The sequence below is a fragment of the Ctenopharyngodon idella genome, chromosome 11, assembly GCF_019924925.1.
Source record: "Ctenopharyngodon idella isolate HZGC_01 chromosome 11, HZGC01, whole genome shotgun sequence".
Lineage (NCBI taxonomy): Eukaryota > Metazoa > Chordata > Actinopteri > Cypriniformes > Xenocyprididae > Ctenopharyngodon > Ctenopharyngodon idella.
The window spans coordinates 20,269,950-20,293,905 of record NC_067230.1 but is presented as its reverse complement, the minus strand read 5'-3'; the positions used below and the strand labels follow the sequence as shown (position 1 = coordinate 20,293,905).

The window sequence follows — 23,956 nt, the reverse complement described above, 5'->3', positions numbered from 1 at the left end:
GAATAAAAGGTTAAAAGGAACAGCATTTATTCAAAATATAAATCTTTTCTAACAATATAAATCTTTACTATCACTTTTATTCAGCACGGATGTGTTAAATTGATAAAAAGTATTCATTTCTTTCAAAAAAAAAGAAAGAAAAAAAATTACTGATCCCAAACTTTTGAACGGTAGTGTATATTGTTACAAAAGATTTCTATTTTAAATAAATGCTGATATTTTTTTAACTTTTTATTCATCAAAGAATCCTGAAAAAGTATCACAGGTTATAAAATAATATTAAGCAGCACAACTGTTTCCAACATTGATAATAAATCAGCATATTACAATGATTTCTGAAGGATCATGTGACACTGAAGACTGGAGTAATGATGCTGACAATTCAGCTTTGCATCACAGAAATAAATTATATTTTAAAGTATATTGAAATATAGAAAACCATAATTTTAAACTGTAATAATATTTCACAATATTATTGTTTTTTCTGTATTTATTATGAAATAAATGCAGCCTTAATGAGCATAAGAGACTTTAAAAATAGTAATGTTTCCAAACTTTTGACTGGTAGTGTGTGTGTGTATATATATATATATATATATATACACACTATATTTTGTATATATATATACAAAAAAATAGTAACTCATAACAGTTTAGAGTTATATTTTATTTTTTTCAGTATAATATTGCAATTCTCTTAAATGGTCAACAATGAATTTTGTTATTTGACAAGCACTGTCCTTCTAAATCTCCTCGTACACAAAAGTGACTTCATGTGTTCTGAAAACTCATAGAGAGATAATGGAAAGGTCTTGTGTTAAGGAATGTTTAAAACGATCGTCTCCATTCATCTATGGCAGACTATGATGTTAGACATGTGTACATGTTAGCAGTGAAAATGAAAACGTCACAATAAAAAACTATACAAAAACTTTTCAGAACTCTGTGAAGAGAGCAAAAAACAAGACCCCAAACAAGGAAGCCATTTGAGTTACATAGTCAAATACTATAGAATTTCTCCAAACAGTGACTATTCGTGGTTCACCCTGTCCAATGCCACATAGAAGCTCTTCTTGTCATCCAGGCAATGCCAACCAATGGGTCCAATCTCACAATCCGCACAAATAAGGTACTTCACTTTGCCTACATCTTTTGTGAACCCCACATTCTCAAATGTGTACATGTCATCAACCAGCCAGTGAGCTGTTAACGTGTCCCCATCCAACGTTCCGTCTGACTGACCAATGGAGGTTTTCTTTCTCATTGAAGGCAGAAACAGCTGGTAAATGGAAAGGCGTGTTGCATGGAAAACAGAAGACATATCAGTATTGAGATAACTTCATCATCATTGTATATAATACAACATAATTTATTTAAAATTACAAGTCAGTTGTGCGAACATCATGACTACATTTTTGCAAATTACTGTGTAAATTACAATGAATTACCGTGACGTAGCATATGAACCATACCTGTATTTAAATGTTTTACACAAAACTAGTTTACCTAAAAAAAAAAAAAATTACCTCCTTTTCTGCAATCACTGCCATGCCTGGGCAGAGCACTTTTGAAGAACATCTCTGGCACAACACTGATTTCACATTTTTACCATCTTCTGACACGAGAGAGGGGTCTACAGATCCCTCGGGAGAGGAGGTCTGTTTACTGTCATCCATGTTAGTAAGAAAACTGAAAACAAAACACACGACCGATCAGAATTTAACATATGCTACTTGATTATGGCCAGTTTATCAATGTATCTAATTATATGGTATATAATTAGCTATCTGGCTAAATAAGAGACTAGTAAGAAAGAATACTCGCCTAAGTCAGACCATGAGGAAAACTGATCCTGTATAAGTCAGATTTGTTATCCAGATATGGTCTTCGAAATGTTGAGTACAAATATGGTAACTTAAGTATAAACACAATAATAGATACTAGTTGGAAAACACTAGCGGACTAGTGTCAGCGCTAACTGCTAATACATGCGCAACTGCTAAAGCAGTCCGGCTAAAAAACAAGCAACGAATTCGTTCCGCTCAGAGACTCCATTTTCAAACGCAGTAATGTTCTAACATCCTTTTTTAAATCCAGATATTGCATATATTTGTCTTATTTAGATATAATTTGCAAATACCCTGGTTTAGAGAGACAGTTGTATGCAAATGGATAATAAAAATGGACCCCCGGGGGTTCAATTTTGAACGTATTCAAATCTCCATTTTTACTTGAACGATAATCTTCACCGTATAAATCAAGCAAATAAGAGAAACTCAAAGTATGACCCATAAATATTTATTTAAACATTTCACATTTCAGTTAAATGTAAATGATTTACCACCTCTACACGTAACACATGAATATATGGTTGTGGTAAAGCCACACAGTTAGCTTATTTATTTAAAAAGGATCAAACACTACTTTTTTACAAACAGCAGTCTGAGAAAGTTCAACAATAAAGGTCAAACTTTTTTTTGATTTGTTATTTATGTAACCTTTTTAATAATTTGATTGTATTGCTTGCAAAGTAAATCAACTAGTTATGTTTGATACTAATGAAATTTACTACACTGTAGTTTTGGCCCATCTAATTTAAACCTATTTCCAGTGGCCTAAGGCACAGGAATATTCTTATACTTTACAGGAAAGTTTATACTTTACAGACTGCACAGATGTATCCATGCAGAGGCTTTAGTAACAATGATATTCAATATCTGTGCTGTAAGGTGCAACAGTTGACCTGTTTACATTTTCATTTGACCTAGAAGTTAAAATTATCAATGTGTTCTAAGCAGGTAGATTTTGCCGAAAACCCTCAAACCCTTTATTTGCCCTTTGTGCGTTTTCCAGTTAGTTTGAATAAAAAGATGTCAAAGACATTTCTCTATTCAATAAAGTTTGGGCAATAGTTTGGGTGTGCATCAAATGATGTGAAGAACTGTTCATTTACATTAAGAAAAACTTGGATGCATTATATTATGAGGGGGCATCTCTACAGCTCAATGAAAGTGCTTTTCACTACTAAAGAAACATGTTCAAACCCCAAGAGATTGTTTAAATTAAATTGATGATAACAAGGGTCATCATGTTTCAGCTTTCGATTACTTGTTCAGCCTACGGTGCTCTTTAACCACACAAAAACTTTAACAAATGAATTTTCATGGATTCTTTGTAACAGAATAAAAATGAATAAAAGTCAAAGACAATCAGGAAAAAACTCAAAGGTGAATAAAAACAAATCAAGGAATGAGTATAAATGGGGGAACTAAAATCCTATTTGAAAAGGGATGTGTTTGTAGAGCTCTCAGAGGAGAGTGTCATCAGTGCAGCCTCCCTCAAGGCCATAGCGGAACTCCTGCAGGTTGGACACTCCATAGAAATGAATGAAGGCTGCTGCCACCACCAGCACATGGAATATCTGGTGTGAGTGAAACTATGAAAAAAGCAAATTAGGTGAGTAAAAACATCTGCATATCACTATACTCCAGAATAATCATTTCTGACTAAACCACAAGGTCAAAAACTCCTTAACCTACCCAAATATCACACTTGCCAGGGAAATAGCGCTCTGGGATTCGTGCAGCATACAGTCCAGCACCTGTGATGTACATGGCGCCCATCAAATAGAACCAGCCCATCTGTCCAACAGTAGTGGCTTTGACAAAACCCTCCTCGATGGTGAAGTGCATGGTGGGGACAATCCCACTCAATCCAAGACCCATGAAAACTCCTGAAGAAAACATTTTTCAAAAACAATATGCTATGAATAAATGCACCGTTGTCTTTATGCAGTGTTATTTTAGCATCACTGAGATACTTTTATAATTTTTATTTTGAGTCTTTATTTTACATTTTCATTTTAAATTAATAATTTTGTAGTGTTATTTAAAAAAAAATAGGTTTTATTTCAGTTTTTGGTTTAGTTTAGTGTTATTTCAGTTAAACTAAATGAAAATGAGAAATGTTGATTTGGAAACTAGTTGAAATAAAATAATTTTTCCATAATAAAATATAAAAATAAAACATTCATTTTATTTCAAGTAACAAAACTGTTTTTATGGGTTTAGTTTTAATTATAAAGTGAATTAACCTTGTATTTACTCTGATAATCAGGTCCGAGACAACAAGAAACACAGAGTGACAATCATAGCCAATCAGATGGTATTTGATGTTTAAAAGTCACCATGAAATCAAAATGGACAATTCTTCTTCTTCTTCTTCATCTTTTTTTTTTCAATATTGCAGTGTTTATTTAATGATTTATCCATGCACATTTTTTAAACAAACACATTTTTTAACATCCCTTCCTGCTTTGCTTTGCTTTGCTTTAGTAGGAAAATACTTCTTAGCAAACTTTTAGTCATAATGGTGTCGACTTGTATTGATCCTGGGTGCAAGAATTCAAAGATTTGTTTAGCGGGAGCAAGTTATTTTGGGTTCCAGTGAAGGATCCAGAGCCTTGTAGGTAGCAGCTAAAGTCTGCAAAGATCGTAAATATGGAGTGAATACCGCAACGGAAAATCTAGGTGAAAACGCACACCGTGTTTTAGGCCAAACGGAGGGGGAAAAAACTGAAAGAAACTGCCGTTCTGTCAGTTCCACCCAACACCCTGAAGCAAAACAGTCAGAGAAAGCATTTAGATCCAGAGAAAGAGTAAACATTGTTCATTTACATGTACTACTGACTTTGTATCAATACAAAGCGGGTTGAAAATCGATTCTGTGAAGTTGCACTTTAACTTCTATCGTTTAGTACTGTATTTCATCACTCAGGTACAATTTTTTAGCATTAAAGATTGGCCTAAAATAGTAATAAGCTAACATGTACACTTTTTGGCAAATACATCACTGCCCACCTGCTCTGGTGGGCCTGTGGCGGGGAGTGGAGAAACGGTCCCACTGTGCAACGACGATGGCTGCTATACCCAACACACAGACGATTGTGAGGTAGATGAGACGAGGCTGAGGAGAGCAGTAGAAGGAGTAGTAAAGCCAGGGTACAAAAGAGCCCATGATCAGCAAAGCAATTCCGGAGTAGTCTAGTCTGAGAGAGAGAGAGAGAGAGAGAACATGAGAAAACAGAGAGATAAGTCATTTCCACCATAAAATAGTGCAGTTAATAACAAGATAATAAACCTACTTGGAGAAAGTGCGAGAGACTTTCTCAGAATGGCAGTAGACAGTGTGAAAAAGCCAGGAGAAGCTGAGGCACAGCACTGCACCCAAGAAGAACATCCCGAACACCACCTTCTCCTGCAAAGGGGCCATGAAGTACATATTGGGCCTCAACATGGTAAGTGTGCCCAGGCACAAGAATAAGATTAAACCTGTGGGGAAAAAACAAAACAAAAAACAACAAACAAAAAAATGGGGTCAGTTTTTTTTTTTTTGTCTGGATCTTTTAATTTACTAAAACATAAATTTTTTGATAAAGTCGCATAAAGTCATAAAGGGGCATATAGTCAAAAACATCAGTGATACAACTTTCCTTATATGACAAAGAAATATATTTTAAAACTGTTTTTATGATAAAGTTTAAGATACTGTTTTCATTTTTTTACTTGATAGTTACATGATATTTTTTGAGTCATTAAATTTAAACCTGACTGAAATGGCACGTTTTTCAAAATAATATGAAGCCAACGTGAACAAATAGTACATTTCTAAGACCAAGTATTATTTTAATATTTATTAATAATTCGATTTAGCTTTTATTTTTATGTTTTAAGTTTTCATTCTAATTTGAGGTCATTTTGTTATGTGCATTTGTCATTGTTATTGTTTTTCGTTTTTTAAATATTTCTATATTGCTTTATTTTTATTTAAGTTTTAGTAATTTTAGTACTTCAACTTAAACTTATGTATTTAATTAGTTGCCAAGGCACATTTCTAATTTCTAAGTTTTCATCTAATATTGATATTTTATTTAATTCCAGCTTTATTTCAATGAACAAAATTGATTTGAATAGTTTAAGCTAACAATAACACTGCTTGACATAATTGTTTTACACTAGATTTAATTTGACACTTTTTTCATCATTTATAATTATTTAACGCTGTAAAGACAACTTTTTTCATTTATTATAAAATAACTAATATATTTCAGCTTACATAAAAGGTTTATCTTGATCTTGCATGCTCTCAAAAAGAGAGCAGCGTTTGTTCTTGTAAATCGATCTGCTGTGTACTTATCGCACTAAATATATGCATGAGGTGCACAATAGCCACCATTCTCTGTGACGCCTCCACACTGTAACCCCAACCTTACCCAACAAATGAGTCCAGATATTCCCAGTCTCTGTGTGGATCCTGAAAATGCTCCCAAAGCAAGCACGGAAAGAGGGCATGGGAGGCCGGTGACCGTGCAGGAGGTAGTCATTATCTTTTAACCAATCCGGCAGGACGTGAAAGGGAATGACCCTCCAACGGCCCTCCCAGACCTGCAGAACAGAGATTCAGCATTACCACTTTGTTGTCATGCCCTTACAAACCTGTATGACTAACTTTCTTGCGTGGAACATGTTTTTACAGGTTTGTGAATGACATGAGGGTGAGTAAATGATGACAAGTTTCATTTTTCGGGGAGAACTATCCCTTTAAATTTCTTTTTAAGTGGTCATGTTTGACGATCACACCTTATGCACAAACTCCTCCATTTTCTCCATTGCATGATGAGCCTGCAGTGGTAGCGTCAGAACCTCTCCGACTTCTTCATCCTCCTCTTCATCATCAGCAAGAACACTTGCTCCCTGTGGATACAATCAGAGCTCAAAATGAGCCTGCAACACTTTCTGCTGGCAGTGGCACTGAATATGAAAGACTCTGTTATGCATTTAGATTAATAATTATGTGGCTTGCCTCTGACTGGGCTCCTTTGGCTCCTACGGGGTCATTCTCCTCCAGCAGGGGACCCAGCTCCATCAGCTCCACCTCGGCTGGGACGTGGCATTCCTCAGTGACCCGACAGTCCGCATGACTGGCAGACCTGATTTGGCCTGACATAAGTAGACTGCCCTGTGACCCGACCCAGACCTCTGAAGCCTCCACTTCAGTTCACTGTGAGCCAAAAGTAATACATTCAATCAAAACAAAACTTCATGGCCAAAGTCAAGTCATGACAACACCAGTGACCCATAACAACAACAGAGATGGCTTACCTCTGACAGGAGCTTTGAACACAGGCAGGTCTAAACCAGCCTCCTGATGTTTGCCGCTCTATGAAATTGCATTCAGTCTTCGGGAGGGAAAAAAAAAGGAGAAGAATAAAACCCCACAACAACTTGGCATTATTATCTCACTTCAAAATACTGGCTGTGTTTCAAAGCCCATATAGCGGTTTACAATCACAGCTTATTTTGACATCAGAGGCACATTATAATTTGTGGTTTTTTTAATCATTATCATTCACTACCATAGAATGCAACAGTTGGGTTCCCAAAATAAAAATTCTATTCATTTTCTCCACAGGGGAATTGATTTTAAAAACCTGTGGAAGTTGTTAATCGATTGGTACATGCTTTTTTTTTTGAAGCCATCAGTCTGAATTATTTAAAGCGTTAGTTCACTCAAAAATGAAAATTCTGTCATTTATTACTCACCCTCATGCCGTTCCACACCCGTAAAACTTTCGTTAATCTTCGGAACGCAAATTAAGATATTTTTGTTGAAATCCGATGGCTCAGTGAGGCCTGCATAGCCAGCAATGACATTTCCTCTCTCAAGATCCATTAATGTACTAAAAACATATTTAAATCAGTTCATGTGAGTACAGTGGTTCAATATTAATATTATAAAGCGACGAGAATATTTTTGGTGCGCCAAAAAAACAAAGTAACGACTTATATAGTGATGGCTGATTTCAAAACACTGCTTCATGAAGCTTCGGAGCGTTATGAATCAGCGTGTCGAATCATGATTCGGATCGCGTGTCAAACCGCCAAACTGCTGAAATCATGTGACTTTCGCGCTCCGAACCGCTGATTCGACACGCTGATTCATAACGCTCCGAAGCTTCATGAAGCAGTGTTTTGAAATCGGCCATCACTATACAAGTCGTTATTTTGCGCACCAAAAATATTCTCGTTGCTTTATAATACTATTATTGAACCACTGTACTCACATGAACTGATTTAAATATGTTTTTAGTACATTAATGGATCTTGAGAGAGGAAATGTCATTGCTGGCTATGTAAGCCTCACTGAGCCATCGGATTTCAACAAAAATATCTTAATTTGCGTTCCGAAGATGAACGAAGGTCTTACGGGTGTGGAACGGCATGAGGGTGAGTAATAAATGACATTATTTTCATTTTTAGGTGAACTAACCCTCTAAGTATTTTATTTTATTTTATTTTTTTAAATAATTGTATAACAGAGGAATTCCACGCGAAAAACTACATTACCCATGATTCTGCAAAGAAATGTCCACCAATCAGAACTGCGACAAGCAAATAGTGGCAAAATACTTTAGTGAATTTACTGAATGACGTAATTTAGTCAGTCGGTACGTTCTTACACTACGTAAATATTTGAATAAATAAGAATGTTTTGAAATAAACGTAAAATGTAGTTTTTATATACATATTTAATAATAGTTTTATATTTATCTATAGTTTTTAATTCAATTTTGTCATTTGCGATGCTTCATGGGATTGTAGTTCTATCCCTCATTAAAGCCTGATTTTTAAATCCTCTTTTTTTTTGTTGCTTCAAATCAAAGTTTGTAATGTCGCAAAAATAAAAAAAAATAGCTGGTTGGTTTGGTTCATGGCTTATAACTCTTTAATACACTCGTCCGATAACGTGCGGAAAGAGCCACTGAACGAATCTGTTTTTGTGAGCTGATTTAAAAGATTCGAGTCACTGTGAGGAATCAAAATTCTCACCACTAATTCGAATCAAACGTTCAAACGCACACTTGATTCTAAATACACCGTCTAGAACAGACAGGTAGCTCAGTTGATTTCCAATCAAAACCGTTATAAGTGACACAGATATCTGTATGAAGTGGCATCATACAGCTCATACCTACGACTAACGGTAATTAGCCTGCTGGCTAACAAGGGGCTTTACATTTTAGAGGAAGAACAGCCAAAACACCGGTACACGTCATGATCAACACTTACAAGATCATCATACATAACATAGCAATAATGCTACAACAACAACTATACTATATTATTCGCAAAAATGCCCCCAACAACGATTAATTAGAACGAAATTAAGCGCTTTAAAAAAAACCAAAGCTGTTATATTAGGGCAGGTTAGCATTGAGACACAGGAACCGCTACGCACCGCTAAACTACTGTGTCTGGATGCGCTTACAACGATATATGAATCATAATTTTGCCTTTGCATTGAAATAATGATGCATTTTATCGTCCAGACGGTTACCTGATTTCCAGAACTGCTGTTAAAGAAATTGGATCTCTTCCGGATGGCCACCAAACACCAGCAGGATGGAGAAATAGAGTTGAAAGCTGCTGTGTGTCAGACGGCGAGTTCAAACTGGCTCTCTGTTGCCTTTGAAGGAACACAGCGTTGGCGCCACCTGCTGGTGAAAGACATTGCTGCAAGATATTTGGTAAAACCCCCACAGCGGTCTTTAGGGGAACTCACTAACCCATTTATTTTGTGAATTCTTTCACATTTACAGCAGTACTCTCCAACAGGGTGATTTATTTTATTATAATATACCAGGTAGTTGAACTTCAGTCTGAGGACTGAACATAAAATACTTAAGCGCTTTGCAATTGCAATACAGCACGTATGTGTGATGGTCACATTTATCCGGCACGTGCTGGCAGCTTTTAGGAAGATAAAAAACGGAGATGGAGAATTTTTGTGTTAAACCAGCTGGCCTTAGCTGCCAATCTCCTATAATCCCAAATCCTCATCCTTGTCAGTCTTTATAATCTCAGTCAATGCACAAGCGAGCATCCCACAACCAAAACATTAAAAAAAAAAAAAATCCTCAGATTTTGCCATGTAATGTTGGGGGAGAAGAAATTAAAAACAAAAGATGCCAGTGAAAACACTTTAATAAGCATTTCTTAGTTGTGTTCCTTTAGTGCATTTTGTATAAATAATTGCATTGCTTTTTAAATTCAAACAAGGTTAACAGATAAACATAATGGAGTGCAGCATGCATACAAAAAGACTTCAGTGACAGCAAATGCATCTCGTAACAATGTGCACATACACCACATATGAATGCCAGTCACATAGGCACATAAATATAATATTCAGCATTAAATTCAGCAAGCAGGTGTCTTAACACACTGGTGCCTTTTCAAGTGCATTAGATTGGGGCTTTTTCGTTGTTTCAGCGTCTTATCGTGAGCTTTTAGAGCACATCAAACCATAATGGTGAATATAAAGCCTGAGGAGACAGCAGATCGTTGTATCATGTGATATAATTAAGGGCTTTTAATATGAAGAATCAATTACCCCTGGACAGACTAGCATTTAAGCATTTAATATGTATTATATATTGTCCATAACAGGGTATTTGAGCAGATTTGTCATATTTGCTTAAACACAATTGTGTGCAACTCAGTGTCTGTATCTTTGGAGTATTTAGTGGTCTGGGCCTTGAACGTCGAGAACGGTTTAATAGACAAAGCGTTGGCTCTGCCGGTAGCCGAGTTTGTCCAGGTTGGGATTACAGGCAAACTGGATCATGGGAGGTGGACCGCACATGAGGATCATAGAGTCATCACTGGGTGGAGGCAGGTGCTCCTGAATCATCTCAGCACTGATGAAGCCCTGACTGTACTCCCAATCTGCAGACAAGTAAATACAGGTACACTTCAAAGGAAGACCATATTTGATAAATAAATAATATATGAAAAATATAGTCTAAAATACATTCCATGTTCTTAAAAATTTTACTTTTTGTGTTCACGTTGGTTTCATATGGTTTGAAAAACTTTTATATCATTATAAAGAAATCTTAATTGTAAATTTAAAGAATTTAAAATGTCATGTGGTGTAACCATAAAATAAAATGTAATACCATATTCTCCTTAAACTGAATGCATGTGAGTGTACATTATTTATAAATAAATTTTAATTGTAAATTTAAAGAATTTAAAATGTCATGTGGTGTAACCATAAAGTACAATATAGTAACATTCTCCTTGCACACTGAATATATGTGAGTGTACACTATTTACAAATAATATTTTTTTTAAATATAAATATACTAAATTGTTATTTAGTTTTTTGGTACAAATATTATAAATTATTAATTCATAAATATTATTGCGTTTTTGTCTGAGTCGCGCCACATGACATTGTACAAGCTGAACCTTTTGCCTTGCCATAAATATCTATTCAATTCAATTCACATTTATTTGTATAGCGCTTTTCACAATACATATCGTTTCAAAGCAGCTTTACAGAGAATGCATGTCAACATTACAATTTAGAGAATGCAGTTAGCTAATAATGTAATAATTTAGGCAATTAATTTACAATCACTGTTAGCAATTTAATTGAAGGTAGAAGCAATGAGCTCCTGGAAAAATGAATTACATATTAACAATAATTAGGATATATAGGATATATATATATCTATTACTTTATCAGGACAGTTGTAGCACCCTCACATTTTTGACTTTATGACCCAAATGAAACCTCAAAATTAATTTTAATTGAGAAATTAAAAACATATCCATAGAAGGTAGTTTATTCAAGTCATTGTATGTATAAACCGAATTTTTAATGTATTTGTAAATAAGTTCATAGGTCCAGACAAAACAAAATCATGTCATAGACCCACATACTGTACTCTACCGTTTAAAAGTTTGGAGTCAGTAAGATATTTTTTTAAAAGAAATGTACTTTTATTCAGCGTTAAATTGATCAAAAGTGACAGTAAATACATTTACTGTTAAAAAAGATTTCTATTTCAAATGCTGTTCTTTTGAAGAATAAAAAAAAAAAAAAAAAAAACGATTTCCACAAAAATATTAACTGTTTTCAACATTGATAATAAAAAAATGTTTAAACAGATTTTAAAACTGAATAAAATAGAAAACAGTTACTTTAAATTGTAATAAGATTTCACAATATTACTGTTTTTTTAATCAAATAAATGCTTTGGTGATCATGAGACTTCTTTCAGAAACATATAAAAAAAAATAAAAAAAACTTACCGACCCCAAACATTTGAATTGTACTGTAAATCAAGCTTTACCATCTTGTAGGTCATGTATAAAGTCTTATACCTTCAGGAGCTCTGTCCACCGTGAACCAGAGTTTGAAGCAATCTGGATGCCTCGCCTGAATCTCCTCCAGCTCATCCTTCAGCAGAATGTCCTTCTCAGTCTGGAAGGCAGATGAGAGGTAAACAGATTCAGTTTATACTTGCTTAGCAGTTTAATCTCTTTGAACATAATTTTTTATGTTGTATTTTGTTTTCAAACAAAACATTCCATCATACTCTTAAAGAGATAGTCCACCCAAAAATGAAAATTCTGTCATTATAAATTCAGAACTATTCCTTTAATTATATCACAACCTGGTTGGCAAACAGCAGGCTGCATGTAGTCGTGTCACTTGGGTTCTTGATGATGTCACGAATCAGCTGCAACATTGGTGTAATGCCTACACAGGGAGGAGGACAAATGATTTTAGTGATCATACGGCTTCATTATGACTAGAAACGAGGAGAAAGACATTTTACCTGTTCCTCCAGAGATAAGACCCAATGTTTTAACGGTCTTGGTCTCGGCAGGGGCCTTCTTATCGGCCTGTATAGCGAACCGACCTGTTGGGTGGAGATGTAGGTGTAAGGTGTGACTGTAAATACATCCATCTAAATTCAGGTCAAATATTGATAGTAAATATGCTGTCAGACCTTCCCCCTTGTACTCCAGCAAACCTCCTGGTCCTCTGAAGTCAATCACATCTCCGATCCTCAAACTCTCCAGGTACTGGGACATCTTTCCCCCTTCGGGGAACTTTGGGTGCACATTCTTAAAATAAATCTGCAGAGTAAAATGTGTCAGCTCTATAATAATATTTAAAACCCCAAAGGGTTTTACAAGAAATATAGACAAAGAGAACCTTCACAACTAGGTCAACGAATCCTTTGTCATCATCACTGGACACTGGTGTGTAAGGACGCACAATCAAATTCCCATCAATCCTGGCAGAGAGATAAACATGCTTGCCTTGAGACAGAAAGACAGGGAGAAATATTTGATGAATATAAAGTTGAAAAGAACAGCATTTATTTGAAATAGAAACCTTTTGTAACATTATAAATGTCTGTACTGTCCCTTTTGATCAATTTAATGCATCCTTGCTGAATGAAAGTTTTAATTTCTTTAAAAAAAGGGTTAGTTTTTATTAAAGGGTTAGTTCACCCAAAAATAAAATTTCCATCATTAATTACTCACCCTCATGTCCAGTGTTGCCAAGTCTGTGGTTTTCCCGTGGAATTGGGCTACTTTTACACTGTTGCCGCAGGTTGTTTTTCATGTCCGCGGATTGAAGCAACTCCAAATAACATGATATTTAGCCCATGTAGTGCAAATTTTACTAGGGGAACCCCGTCAAATACGCAGATTTTACCCCCCCGGAACGCAATTTTTTACCATGAGACCCCCCCCCTGAAAATCAATTGGGCTAGTTTTGGGCTAGTTTTGAGTAGCAATTGGGCGGGTTATGTTGTGAAAACCTGGCAACCCTGCTCATGTCGTTCCAAACACGTAAGACCTTCGTTCAGCTTCAGAACACAAATTAAGATGAAATCCGAGAGCTGTCTGACCACTTTCAAGGCCCATAAAGGTAGAAAGACTTCGTTAAAATAGTTCATGTGACTTCAGTGGTACAACCTTAATTTTGTGAAGCGACAAGAATACTTTTTGTGTGGAAAAAATGAAACAAAACAAAAATAATGACTTTATTCAACAATTTCTTCTCTTCCATGTCAGCCTCCTACGTTGTTCATGTAGTAAACACAGTGCAGCGCTTCCGGGTTCTACATCAGAACGGCAAGAGAAGAAATTGTTGAATAAAGTCGTTATTTTTGTTTTGTTTTTGCGTGCAAAAAGCATTCTCGTCACTTCACTTCGGAGCGTTATGAATCAGCGTGTCGAATCATGATTTGGATCGCGTGTCAAACCGCCAAACTGCTGAAATCACGTGACTTTGGCGCTCCGAATCGCTGATTCATAACGCTCCGAAGCTTCATGAAGCAGTGTTTTGAAATCGGCCATCACTATATAAGTCGTTATTTTGTTTTTTTGGCGCACCAAAAATATTCTCGTCGCTTTATAATATTAATATTGAACCACTGTACTCACATGAACTGATTTAAATATGTTTTTAGTACATTAATGGATCTTGAGAGAGGAAATGTCATTGCTGGCTATGCAGGCCTCACTGAGCCATCGGATTTCAACAAAAATATCTTAATTTGCGTTTCGAAGATCTTACGGGTGTGGAACAGGCATGAGGGTGAGTAATAAATGATATTATTTTCATTTTTGGGTGAACTAACCCTTTAACACCTGGAATATTGAAGAAAACCCTGTTTAATGCAAAAGTTGATTGATATGCGAGCAGGTGGTCCTTTGCGGCATTGTTTGTGTTTCTAACCGGATCCCGCTAATTCTTGTACCCCATTTAAACCTGTATTTAGTGCAGTCCTAAACTCATTTATCATTTAACACACAGTTCTTATCCAAAGCAGCTCAACACAGTCTACATGATAGGACAGGTGTGGGATTTCAGCATGCAGCAGAGAAACAACCGACCTACCACCCACGCACGGTCAATACCAGAGTCCTATTAAAGACTTCTTACCTACTGGTAATCCCAAAACATGTTCTGGGCTAGGCAGGGCGAACCGAAATCTGCGGGTATCATGACTTATGATCTGTAGGAAGAGAATAAATGTTTTATTTTGTCAACAGGGTCTTGTATATATAAATTGTATCACATGGAAATAGAGACAGGGCAAATACCTCTTTGTCTACCAGTCTCAATTTGTATTTTTCAGAGGGATCAATCAGGGTAATCTGTGGTTTCCTTTTCCTGTTCAAGTAATAATAACCCAGCACACCCGCTGTTGAGACCAGCACCACTCCGACTGTCACTGCTACTGTAGTGGACTAAAATACAGATTAGTGCATATTAACAAGGTAACAGAAAATAATCAATTATAAATAACAGCTAAAATGCATTCATTGGTTTTATTCGCGTTATACAACATAAGTGTGTAACTGTTTCAAATGCATCAATGAATCATCTGTATTTTCCTAGAATAAACTCTGACGTTTCTGCTTTGGTATCCTATTTCTAGACGAACTGTCTGCTGATTGTTTCCTGCTGGACCAAACTGTAATTTAAATGCAAACGACTGAATAGCACATCTTCAGTTGTGTGGCATGACTAGTCAATATGCTGTGTGCTGATAAGCAGCAATGTTATGCTAAACAAACTTGGTGGCATTCCAAAGCAGTAACCTGACACGACGTTTGTCATCTAAATGATAGTAAAGAGCAGTAATTAATCTTTAATATACTTATCCGAACCTTACCATGAAGTAACTCATGACGAGTGATGATCTTCTTCTACAAGGAGATTCAGTCAGAACAAACCTGCAGACTAAACATTAGTCGACACACCCATGAATACGCAGGCGGAGAGCTCGGTGTTGGAGGCAAACAACGCTGCGCAGTTATTGCGCATAGCAAAAAGTTTCTTACGCATCCCGTTCTGCGTAAACCCATCCTCATTACAACATTATCTGTTGTCGGCGACTCACTCAGCAGCCGGAAACACATAAAATCAGATAAAAGTCCTCAAATCTCCATTTGTCCAGAAATTTACATCAGTTTATTTATAAAAATTAAATATGTTTGAAAATAATAAATGTCCTTCAATTTTTTTTTTCGTCTAGAAATGTAATTTATTTGTTTATAAAAATGTAAAACAATTTAAAATGTAAGAAAGTGGAAGTAATTCAATGCCCAGAAATTTGAGGTACTTTATTCATGAAATGTATATATAAAATTCACAAATTCAAAAAAGTGCAAGCAATTTCCTGAAAAATTAATACGGATTATGTGCTCAAAGCACCATAATTTTAAGATAACAGGATCCTTTTGAGGTTTTAAGATACCAGGGGCCTTGCGTACATTGGTTTCCCTTATACATTAATTTATGCTCAAGCTATTATCTTTTTAACATAATTGCGGACATTGATGTGAAGCTGATTCGAGGTCTCTGAAAATATCTCCGTCGCCAGAGCCTTTGTCTCTTCTGATCCATTCCAAAGGGCCCGATAAACAGGTAGTGTGTACTTCTGTTTCCCCTGTAAGCAAAACATGAAAAATCAACCTTTTAAAATAAGCTAAATCTATCTCTGTTCATACAATTGATCTGTTTATTAGTCCAAAGAGCTGAATGAATTATAAAAATGTACAGATTCTAACCTGGCTCGTGAGGAAATTGCGAATATGTTGGAATCCTGGTTTATGCTGGTTCTTCGCAATAATCTGGGCCCATCGCAACTTCAGCTCGGCATTGTTGGACTCAGTAATATGCGAGTAGCACTCTCTAGCTTCTTTATGTTACCTGTTAATATGGGAATGCTTATTTATTTTACAAGCTACTTAAAATACTTAAAAGTTATCCAAAAACACAATGAGTTATTTGCACCATCTGGAAGGGGTGACTTCTCAAGGATCTTGTCCAGGAAGTAGACAGTTTGGTAGGTCTTCCATGGTTTTATATCAGTTTGGCTGATGGTTTCCAAGTCCAGGTTATGGTTAACCCACATTTCAGCTAACAGCTCTGCTGGTTTCATCAGTGTCTGACCAGCAGAGAGATCAGGGACATATGGAGGCCAACCAGGCACATTGAGCCAGCTGTCAAAATCCAGACCTAACAAAGCAAATGAGAAGATAAAAGCTGATGACAAAACGCCGTCTGGACAAACAGTATAAATTCAGACTATCCTTTGTGATTTTATAACAAAGAAATGCTACTAATGGTATTTTTCCACACCCTCAATTTTGTGGACATTCTTCTCTTTCAGGTCTGGGAAATACTCCAGGTAGAACTCCAGTGCATCCTCCGCCAACACACTTCTGAACTTGAACTTTTCCACATAAGCCTTGAAGAGACACAATTGCTGTTTTATCATATTGTCCTGGGACCCAGGAATAGAATTGTGTCCTCTGAAGTGGACATTATATTTTAGTGATTTTCTCTGACATCATACATGTCACAGTTTTAAGTCTGGATGTCCTGTAAAGAGCACATTCAGGGCTTTGCAGAGATACCAAATTTCGCCAGGTTTCGCCATGATAACAACTTCTTGGTCTTTAAATATGACTGAAAATGAAAATTAGCACTCTTATGGAAATATGATGATATTTTGTAATTATCATTTAAATCGGATTAATTTTCAAATTGTTTGTTACAAATCAACGTCTCAGGAAAATGTTATGGGGTTTAAAATCAAAATATGACTTTCTGTTACGAAACAGGACATTGATTTCATACAGGACCTCTGTAGAGGACACCAGGACTTAAATCATGATTATCAGGCATTTTAGGAGACACAACAAGTGAATAGGGAAAGAAATTATATATCAATATTCCTATTAATTATTAGATATTATTATGAAAATGTTGCTAATTATTACTCCCATTATTACACTTCTTTTTTCTTTGCATGTAACACATTAATATGCAAATTAGATACAGCGTGTAGATACATTGTATTGAATGGGAAAACCCATGTATGACTATTTTACCCACATATTGCATAAAGTAAAATGGTATATCAATTAATTCCATTATATCTTTCATAACATAGTTGAGAATCATCTTTATACAAAGTTTGGTTAAAAACAATCCTGAAGCCTAAATATTGATTGGTGATTAAAAAAAAATCCCATTGTTTTTGCCTATACATGTCATTTCATGTCATGTTATTTTTTAAACAACTTAGTCCTGATGTCCACTTCAGAGGACATAACATATGAATAAAATATAATTTTTCAAAAATGTTATTTTTTTATTTGTTTCTTATGCTCTAAACAATATAATGACGTGAAAAAATACTAAATTCAAAAAACTTTTTGTTTTTCTGGGTCTCAGGAGGATATTTACATATTTTCATTCATATATAGTTTGGGGTCAGTAAGATTTTTTTAAAAAGAAATTACTACTTTTTACAGCAAGGACACATTAAATAAAAAGATTGTTAACAGTGTTAAAAAAAAATCTATTTCTACTTCTTTATATTAATCAGAGAATCCAGAAAAAAAAATTATCATGGTTTCCACAAAAATATTAAGCAGCACAACTGTTTTCAACATTTTTAATAAGAAATATTTCTTGAGCACCAAATGATTAATGATCCTTCATTTGATTTCTATCGTAACTAAAACTATTAAAATATTTTTGTTAATTGAAATAAAGCTGTAATAAAATAAAATATAAATATTAGCTGATGAACTTCGACAAAATGAAAATTAGAAATGCTTTCCTTGTTGAAGCACTAAAATAACTGGTAATAAATAAAAACTAACAAAAACTAAATCTGAAATAAATAAATAAACCTAAATAGAAATATTTAAAAAGACAAAAACTAATAGAAATGTCAAAATTACCAAAATTAAACTGAAAATATAAAAAATAAAAGCTAATTCAAAATATGAACAAAAACTAAAATATATAAATAAAATAACAATACGCTGAAGACTGGCTGCTGATAATTCAGGTTTGCCATTAAAGGAATAAATTACATTTTAAAAATATTAAAAAGTTATTTTATATTGTAATAATAATAATTCACAATAATTGTTTTTACTGTATTTTTGATCCAAAAAATGCAGCCTTGGTGAGCATAAGAGACTTAACATTTAAAAATGTTACTGAACCCAAACTTTCGAACAGTAGCGTATATTATTTATTTATTATGATTATTTATTAAGAACAGTTTCTGTAGGCTTATTGTTCCGGTAACCTTGAGGAATGCGTCAAAGCGTGACTGATCTCCTGTGAGGTGGGCCAGGTAGGAAACAAAGCAGAAGCCTTTCTCATAGGGCGTTTCATTATAGGTATCATCAGGATCGACACCTGTGTAGAAAAGACACAAAGTAGTGTGAGACTGCTATCCTTATTCTGCTTACAACATCAAATTAAATAAACAAACTAGTGGTGACCTACAGTACCTGGTTCGATCTTAACCCGTAGTTTATTGAGAGGATGGTCCTCTCCAGTGTTGTCCATGTGCTGACGTAGAAGAGCTTTACCAGTCGCCGCCTCCAGACATGTATAAGCCTCTCCTGCGAATGAAATGGCACCTTGTAATGGACTGAAACACTTCAGTTAAGGGTAAAGAAATGTGAAGCATACCATACAGCTCCCTGCAAACTCTTCGTTGAGCGTACATCGTGAAGCCCTCGTTCAGCCAAAAATCACCCCAGGTGGCGTTGGTGACGAGGTTCCCAAACCAGCTGTGGCAGATCTCGTGTACAATGACATCAGCAAGAGAGCGATCGCCGGCCAGCAGACAGGGCGTGACAAAGGTCAGGCAGGGGTTCTCCATCCCACCGAAAGGGAAGGATGGAGGCATGAACAGCACATCATATCTAGACAAATACAACAAATAAAGACACACATCTATTGTAATATAGTTTACTTAATAAAGGCTCTCTTCAGATTGTATAAAGCCACTTTAGATCTGTCAGAATGTGATGTATTTTTGTAGGCCAAAACCTTAGCATTTTAGCACTTCCGTTTCCACTGTCCTGAAGTCAATGGGTTTTTTGAATGGGTTTTTGATTAAATGCTTAAAATAAAGTCTGTGATGAACACAAGCTCAATCTTATTCTACAATATAAAATACATCAGTAATCCTCTCTTGTGATTTTTGTAAAGCTTTTGCTTTTCTTGTAAATGGCAGTTGTGGATAACAAGTGGATAAATGGGACTACAAAAGGTAAACGTCATCAGCCGAACAGGTAATGTCCGCTTTCACAGCCTCGTTGTGTTTACAATCACGCTCTTGCAAACTATTATAACTCATACTTTCAGGGAAAATGTTTTTTAAACAAAGACTGAAAGTTGTTGGAAGATTAGTGATGGTGACATAGAAGTCATGTGACCATGGTGTAGTTCGTTTAAAGCTAGCTTTCGACTTCTGTCGATTGTATTTACGCTTCAAAAAGTTGTATTTGTGAAGATTATCACAATGAAGAAAACGTGTAAGAATCATAAGCTTTTGTTAGACCTTATTTTCTGCAATAATCCAAAAGCCACTGGAAAAATCCTATTTTTTCCAGGGTGATGCTAACTTCTGGGTTAGCCTACAAAAATACGTCATTCCTGCACCACTCTGTTAGGAAGGTGTCCAAAAAAGCGTCTCCCACCTTCCCCAAACATAGGGTCCAAACAGTTTCTCTCCCACAGACAGGAACTCTTCGATCACATTGTCATACTCTTGCTTGGCTGCCTGCAGTAAACAAGGCTCGGTCCAAACACGCGTCCTGAAAATGGTATTAAATAGTTTATTTTTACAATAATCATTATTATTATTTAAATGTTTACTTTATAATAGGGTCTACTTATAATGTTAATGAAGTATTTTTGCACCAAAAACATTTTAGTTTAGTTTAAATAAATGTTTTTTGGGGGGAGAAAGTTACAGTATGTTTTTATAGCACAATGAACTCTTATCTCAGAAGAGCAATAAGGACTTTATTCCTTGTGATATGAGCCCTTTGTGGTAAAGGATTTGGGATGTTTTTACCTGGGTCCCACCTCTGCAGACTGCAGGTCCCCTACTGCCAGTGCTACCAGGTAAGCGGGAATGGGATGCTCCATAGTGAACAGGAAAGCGCTGTCTGCTTTCCTCTGCTCCCATTTACTAGCGCTCATAACTGCTGTGAAGCCATCAGGCACCTGATAAGAAGGAGGACCATCAAAGTAAGAAGCTACTGTGTTTATGAGACAGTTCAAAGGGCAATGATAAGAAATAAACTCTGAGCCTTATAATGTAGGCTACAGAAAAGCCAGATCTGATTATTCTTGTGCTTTTCTTTTCCCTTGAGAACCTACATACACTAAAGAAGATGCTTTTGTCCAGTAGGTGTATCATTTTATATTAATCATACAAAAGTTTGGAGTCGGTAAGATGTTTTTGAAAGATTATATCCTCACCAAAAGCTGCATTTATTTTACTAAAAAATACAGTAAAAACAGTAATATTGTGAAATATTCCTACAATTTATAATAACTATTTTAAAATGTATTCCTATTATGGCAAAGCTGAATTTTCAGCATCATTACTCCAGTCTTCCAGTGTCACATGATCCTTCAGAAATCACTCTAATATGCTGATTTGATGCACAGGAAACATTTCTGATTGTTAAAAAGAGTATTTTTGTGGAAACCATTTTCAGGATTTTTTTTATCAATATAAAGTTAATTTATTTGAAATAGAAATCTTTTGTAAATTATAAAATTTATTTACAGTCACTTTTGATCAACTTAATGCATCCTTTATGAATAAAACTAATAATTTCTTTTTTAAAAAATGGTGAAGTGTATTATATCATTGTTTTATGCCACGCAAAAACATGCATAAAAAATTATAAATAAAAAAATAAGAACCCAATTTTTGCAATTCAATCATTATATCCTGATTCCTCTTTACATCCGTACATTCGACCGGCCCAATGGCCTCACCTGAACTGCTGCTGAGTAGGTGCTCTTGACTGCTGGAGTATCAAAGCAAGGGAAGAAGGAGCGATTGAGAACAGCCTGGCCTTGAGTAAAAACATAAGGCTTGAGCTTTCCCGCAGTCTGCTCTGGTTCCAGCCAACACACCTAAAAAGAAGATACATGCGTTTGGTGAGACATTACCTGCACAACAGCCGAGTAAGTGCTCTTTGTCATGGGAGTATGGAAGCCGGGAAACAGGCTGCGGTTCAGGACAGGGAACCCAGATGTGTACAAGAATGGAAGTGTCTTCTCAGCCGTCTGCACTGGGTCCAGCCATGACATCTACAGAGAAGTATGAAGCTTGTTTCCGCCACGGAATAAAAAAATTCTGACTTTCTCAGAATTGTGATATAAACTCACTTTTAACTTTTTATCTCAAAATTCTGACTTTTTTCCTTGCAGCTGTGATTTTATCTCACAATTCAGGTTTTTTCCCCCTCAGAATCGTGAGATATAAACTCAGAATTGCGAGATATAAACTTAAAAAAAGTAATTGTAATTTTTTATCTCAATTCTGACTTTTTTCTTGCAGTTGAAAGTATGTCTCGCAATTCTGAAGTTTTTTTCTTGCCATTGCATGTTTAAATCTCACAATTCCGAGTTTACAACTCACAATTCTGACTTATTTTTTCTCAGAATCGTGAGAAACTCAGAATTGCGAGATAAAAAATACCTGTTTATTTGTTTTTATTCCATGGGGGAAACAAGCTACCATAGTGATGCATATGCTTGCTTGCTTGTACAATAAATTAATAAAATTTACCACCTGAAGTCCTCAAGTGACTAAAGGCTGGGTTCAGAAAGAGAAACCAAAGTATTCTTCCTTCTAGGTCTCATGACAAGTGAACAAGTTTCAGTTTTGACCACTGAAGCTCAGGTTGTCATGAACTGTCAAAATGGAAATTATTACGAACAAAAAATGATTAAAAGCAGTTTTGCTTGCTTACCCCTGGTCCATCAGAAGCTGTATATTTGATTGCAAGCTGAAGTTTGTCTTCTGAGTTGAAAGGCGTGGGAAACCTCACGACGAGTGTGGATCCATAACTGGTGAAGTCCTGAATCAGAAATTCGGTTCTGGTCCAGTCACGCGCATTACGACTGAATGTGATTTCATGCACGGACAGTGTTGGATGAATATCTAGCTGTAACTCACTCTTACTATCCTGAATGCACTGCAACTGTATTGTTTCGGTGCCTGAAATGGTTTTCTGTTCAAAATCCACTTTAAGATCGAGATGAAAATGATCTATTTTAAATTGGCGGAAACTAGAGGAGGTAGCGACATCTTCGGCTTTGTCTGAATACAGCGTAAATGTTTTATCCATTGTCCTACAGGCAATCAGTCGATCTAACGGCTACAGCAACACCGGTCAATCTGTTTTCTCACTCAGAAATGACAAGTGAACTGTGGTAAAACAATCCGCGCGCCGAAGACTGATAAGTACAGCATGTGAACTGGATTTACAAAGCACTTGCCTGCGTTATTTTAGCGCAGTGTTGATTGTCATGAAGACATGACAGGTGACCAATAAAATAAATCGTAAAAATCTTGCTGGCGTCATTTCATCCAAACATACTGAAATGCTAGTAGTTAACAACTATAATCTGTTATTCATGTGAGACAAAACCGTCTTTTTTAAATGGAAGCACGAGGGCTTAAACAGTCGAATTCTCTTTTGAGCCACATTCAAATCTCAGTACGTTTTGTCTTTATGGAAACATTTTTACACTAGTGTACAGTATTTTAAATGCATTAGTTCCAAGGATTGGCATCTCACAATTCTCCCCATCAATCTCTATAAAACGTTCAAAATTCATAATTTAGTAATAAGTGATAATCCAGTAATCACTGCGATAGGCTCATCCAATTGAGCGGTGAAAAAAGTAACAGTTGTCACGTGACAGCTGCTGCCCGTTTATGTCACGTGGCAACTGTTACTTTTTTCACCGCTCATTATGACTGCGGTTACGCCCACTGAGTGGCAGCATTGGTTTTCAGCGTGAATGCCGCAAAAAACGCATCCAAAACGAGAAAGAGCTTTGCGATTGACTGTACAAATAGCTTTGACACAAAATCTGAGGTATATTTTTACAGACTGCTGAAAGATACAGAAAAAAAAGAAGAAAATGGATCGCTGCAATTCACAGAAACAGCTGGACTCCAGGCAGAGAAACTGTTTTGCAGTTATCA

At 35.8% G+C, this 23,956-nt stretch overlaps 4 protein-coding genes across 5 annotated transcripts; all 4 read right to left on the bottom strand.

Moving 5' to 3' along the window:
- Nucleotides 1-646: 646 nt before the first annotated feature.
- Nucleotides 647-2,023, bottom strand: rabif (RAB interacting factor). Its single transcript, XM_051911797.1, has 3 exons — nt 1,825-2,023; nt 1,527-1,689; nt 647-1,279 (listed from the first exon to the last, which is right to left on the bottom strand). Exons 2-3 carry the CDS (start codon nt 1,674-1,676, stop codon nt 1,031-1,033), a joined length of 399 nt encoding a protein of 132 aa, XP_051767757.1. The 5' UTR covers nt 1,677-1,689; nt 1,825-2,023; the 3' UTR covers nt 647-1,030.
- Nucleotides 2,024-2,282: 259 nt separating this feature from the next.
- On the bottom strand, nt 2,283-9,561 carry adipor1a (adiponectin receptor 1a). Of its 2 annotated transcripts, none has more exons than XM_051911787.1 (9): nt 9,397-9,561; nt 7,161-7,237; nt 6,862-7,044; nt 6,639-6,752; nt 6,272-6,443; nt 5,144-5,330; nt 4,860-5,047; nt 3,540-3,733; nt 2,283-3,436 (listed from the first exon to the last, which is right to left on the bottom strand). In XM_051911787.1, exons 3-9 carry the CDS (start codon nt 7,003-7,005, stop codon nt 3,308-3,310), a joined length of 1,128 nt encoding a protein of 375 aa, XP_051767747.1. In that variant the 5' UTR covers nt 7,006-7,044; nt 7,161-7,237; nt 9,397-9,561; the 3' UTR covers nt 2,283-3,307. The 2 variants fall into 2 exon arrangements, with proteins under 2 accessions (XP_051767747.1, XP_051767746.1); XM_051911786.1 differs by having other exon boundaries at nt 6,862-7,059; nt 9,397-9,560.
- A 464-nt stretch (nt 9,562-10,025) lies between these two features.
- LOC127522156 (NADH-cytochrome b5 reductase 3) lies at nt 10,026-15,728 on the bottom strand. Its single transcript, XM_051911788.1, has 9 exons — nt 15,560-15,728; nt 14,985-15,131; nt 14,824-14,896; nt 13,078-13,184; nt 12,869-12,998; nt 12,695-12,778; nt 12,530-12,615; nt 12,237-12,336; nt 10,026-10,787 (listed from the first exon to the last, which is right to left on the bottom strand). Exons 1-9 carry the CDS (start codon nt 15,572-15,574, stop codon nt 10,615-10,617), a joined length of 915 nt encoding a protein of 304 aa, XP_051767748.1. The 5' UTR covers nt 15,575-15,728; the 3' UTR covers nt 10,026-10,614.
- A 267-nt stretch (nt 15,729-15,995) lies between these two features.
- Nucleotides 15,996-23,231, bottom strand: rnpep (arginyl aminopeptidase (aminopeptidase B)). Its single transcript, XM_051911776.1, is given in 12 exon segments — nt 15,996-16,336; nt 16,458-16,582; nt 16,585-16,599; nt 16,684-16,908; nt 17,032-17,140; nt 19,004-19,116; nt 19,212-19,325; nt 19,396-19,631; nt 20,412-20,528; nt 20,792-20,943; nt 21,907-22,047; nt 22,713-23,231. Coding segments are annotated over 12 exon segments (1,872 nt in total). The 5' UTR covers nt 23,091-23,231; the 3' UTR covers nt 15,996-16,189.
- Between the last annotated feature and the right edge of the window lie 725 nt (nt 23,232-23,956).